Consider the following 3,273-nt stretch of genomic DNA (forward strand, 5'->3'; position numbering starts at 1 on the left):
CTTCTCAGGCAAATGGTTCTGAGGACATCCCCTTGTTGCTGGAAATGAGCACATAAATGGTGGGAGCAGGCAGATCCTGATATATGCATGGACAGCAGACAGCGTTCAATTAAACAAGGGAAAGGACACGAAGAGAAAGAGGAACATGCAGAGAGTAACATGGATTGCATAATGATGTGACAAAGTACTCCTAAAACCTAAACATATCAATGAGAATCCAAGAGATGCAATGTACAGACACATCTACAGAGGAGCAGACATTCCCCAGCCTTTCGTCTTCCCTGCCCTCCTCAACAACCATCCATCAGAATGTCATTATACTTCCCCATCTACTGTCACAAAACCAAGCTCGCTTTGGTTTTAACCAAACAAAATATAGAATGTGAACCAAAAGCCAGCAAAACCCAATAAATTAACGAACCAAACCAAAAGGCTTCTCCTCTCTTCTATCATGCTGAGATGAACTGTGGTACATCATTTAACTCTAGGACCCAGGCAGCTAGCAGCAACCTCACTCACTCACTCACTCGCTGATGCTCTTGACCTTTGATCTGTAAAGGAGCTTCTTCTTCTTGGATGCAGGGTTGTTCACAGTTAGCACAAGCTTGCCGGGCTCGCCTACCTTGAAGCTTCCCTTCATGATTGGTTCCTCGTTAGCGGGCACCTTCCTTGTTTTCTGTATAATGACAGTGTACCCACCCTCGGTGTCAGGGGTGAACTCGGCGCTGTAGCTCACCTCCCAACCGAGCACCCGGAGTTCCCATACAATCGCGGAGTTCTGAAAAGGTTGCACGTTGTAGGAAATAATTAGCAACAACAATCTAAGAACACTCTGCAAGGTGCATGAGAAGTGAACTAGGATGTTTAGCAAGGACCACCTCGGTGACGGGGATCTCAATGGTTTCTTTCGACGATGGTTTGATAGTGAGCTCAGTGACAGTGTCCAAGGTTGTGAACTCAGGGTCATCCTCCTTGAAAAGGCCTCCAAATTGGACCGGAACTTGTTCCGGTGCGATGTATCTGAAGTTTCATAGATAAGATCAACAGGACATTATGAACATAGTGCTTGGAATCTAAATAAAGGAAAGCAAGCCTAAAATTTTCTAAGCCAAACCTGAATAGAGTCTCTGCTGACTTGGCTGGGCTAGCAAAAACGAACTTGCTCTTGGTGCGCTGCGTGAAGAACGGGCTCATCATCTTGTTGGCAGCGAGATACCACCACGGCACATTGATGAACACCTGTACAAGATGAACCAGACAAATTTACAGTTACACTTGCATTCAACATTTGAAGGAACTTCTGAAGATGTGATCAACATCAAGCTGTCTGCTCACTGGATCAATAAACAACAGCACACTAGCTGCCCAAGCCTGATCATGTGGAAAAAATAACTAGGGGAAAAGATCCCATCCTGCACTATGATTAACACAAAGCACACACACCAAAAGACAACGGTCAACTCAAACCAGCCGGACCAGAGTAAAAAAGTCCATGACACTATAAAGGCCCAACCTTTAGCACTGAACCCAACGAATAAGCTTTGGCCCAATCATTCACTCCCAACGTTAAACTACAATCGCGCGAAACTGGAATCTTTCAGTTCAGACTACCGAACTGAAATTTTCGAATCACTATGGCAATGTTGAATCATAATCATGCAGCTATAGAATTCCAAATCAATAATTCGACCGACGGTTAGAGCACAACCGTTACCTTCTTGGCAATGAACTCGGGGTAGTTGTCCTGGAGCAGCGTGACAGCCTGGCGGGTGACGGCGCGGTGCTTGCCGAGCATGGGCGGGGAGTTCTTGAGGTCGGTAACCTGAACCATGGAGCAGATGCCGTTGGGCGAGAAGTCCAGCTTCGACAGGATGCCACGCTCCAGCAGCTGGATGCGCCACTTGAGAAAGCGCTCCCTCTTCTCATCGTCGCCGAAGGCCTTCTCGTAGAGATCCTTGTCCTGGAACTCGCCGTAGACGTTGTAGCACACGGGGTGGCCCTCGCGGTCGGCGCCGCGGTAGAACACCACGTTCTCCAGCTCCGGCAGGCCGAGGTCGGCGTCGAGGAGCGAGGTGATGCCGAAGCGCTTGCGCCACAGCACCGCGGACTTGAGCATCGCCATGGCCTCCTTCACCTTGAACTCCCGCGCTCGCAGGAACTTGAGCAGAACCGTGTCCGTGCGCTCGTCGTCGCCCACCAGCGGCACGCCCCAGACCAGCACGGGCTCAGGCGCGGCCGCCTCGTCGGCGGACACGACGCTTTCCTCGATTGCTTCCACCGTCTTGGTGGCAGGCTCCTCCTCAGCGACCACGACGGTCTTCTCCTGCGGCTCGGGCTCGGCAGGCTTGGCTTCCACAGCCACTGTCTCAGCCTTGGCCTCCTCGACCGGCGGCACCTCCGTCTTGACCTCCTCATCCGGGGCATTCGCAGCTACCTCGGCCTTGGGCTCCTCCGCCGCAGACTCCGCCTTAGGCTCTTCTTCGGCCGGATCCTCGGTCTTGGATTCTTCCGTCTTCGTCTCCTCGGCCTTGGGTTCCTCCTTGGCCTTCGGCGGCGGCGGCGGGGGAGGCAGGTTGAACTCACCGGCGGCGAGAGCGGCAGCGATCAGGTGCTTGAACTCGTCGAGCACCTTCTTCTCCGGGTCGGGCAAGTCCTCCACGAGGTTGCTCTCCTCCTTGAACGAGCCGGTCCCCTTTCCCGCGTCATCGGCGGTGACCGCCGGCTCATCGGCTTTCTTCTCCGTTTCGGTCACGGCTTCGGCATCTGCTGCCGCAGGCACCTCCGCCTCCGCCGGCGCCGGCGCCGGCTCGGTCACGACCACCTCGGCCTCGGCTGCGGCCTCTGGCTGCGTCTCCTCTGCCATCTCTCCCAACGCTTTGAAAGCTGCGCGCTTCAGAGAGAGAGAGGGAAAGAGTGAGGGGGAGGGAGGAGAGAGACAGTTGTGTTATACTGTTACGCCGGGGATTAGGGTTTGGGGGATGGGAGGAGAGAGATATAGGGAGGAGCTTGGGAGGACCTGAGCTGTATGAGTGAGGCCAGCTTTGCTGCGCGCTTTGCGGTGGCTGGCTTGAAGAGAACCAAAACCAATGCAGCTGCAACGGGCAAGGGGGTCGGAGCCGGAGGAAGGCGGCGCCGCGGAAATGCTCGTGGTTTGTAGCTTCTAGAGTGTAGTATGAGTCTTGCTTGTTTTTTTTTTTGTTATTAAAATAAATCTCAGCTACCTGCAACTGCAAATGAACTAACGGTGAAAATTGTTGTAGGAAAATATAATAT

The 3,273-nt window shown here is 53.0% G+C and overlaps 1 protein-coding gene across 1 annotated transcript; it reads right to left on the reverse strand.

Moving 5' to 3' along the window:
* Positions 1 to 385: 385 nt before the first annotated feature.
* On the reverse strand, positions 386 to 3,030 carry LOC103636439 (patellin-3-like). The gene is made up of 4 exons (NM_001346894.1): positions 1,715 to 3,030; positions 1,115 to 1,239; positions 879 to 1,020; positions 386 to 778 (listed from the first exon to the last, which is right to left on the reverse strand). The coding sequence occupies exons 1-4, from the start codon at positions 2,861 to 2,863 to the stop codon at positions 524 to 526; spliced, it is 1,671 nt and encodes a 556-aa protein (NP_001333823.1). The 5' UTR covers positions 2,864 to 3,030; the 3' UTR covers positions 386 to 523.
* Positions 3,031 to 3,273: the final 243 nt, after the last annotated feature.

Source organism: Zea mays, chromosome 8 (assembly GCF_902167145.1).
Source record: "Zea mays cultivar B73 chromosome 8, Zm-B73-REFERENCE-NAM-5.0, whole genome shotgun sequence".
In the NCBI taxonomy this organism is placed as follows: domain Eukaryota; kingdom Viridiplantae; phylum Streptophyta; class Magnoliopsida; order Poales; family Poaceae; genus Zea; species Zea mays.

Bases quoted from the DNA above. Each gene is read 5' to 3' on its own strand.
- LOC103636439 (NM_001346894.1), bottom strand. From the start codon at position 2,863: ATGGCAGAGGAGACGCAGCCAGAGGCCGCAGCCGAGGCCGAGGTGGTC. The intron at 1,240-1,714 runs GTAACGGTTGTG...CATCTTGTACAG, and splicing joins CCGAGTTCATTGCCAAGAAG to GTGTTCATCAATGTGCCGTG. The intron at 1,021-1,114 runs GTTTGGCTTAGA...ATGAAACTTCAG, and splicing joins TCAGCAGAGACTCTATTCAG to ATACATCGCACCGGAACAAG.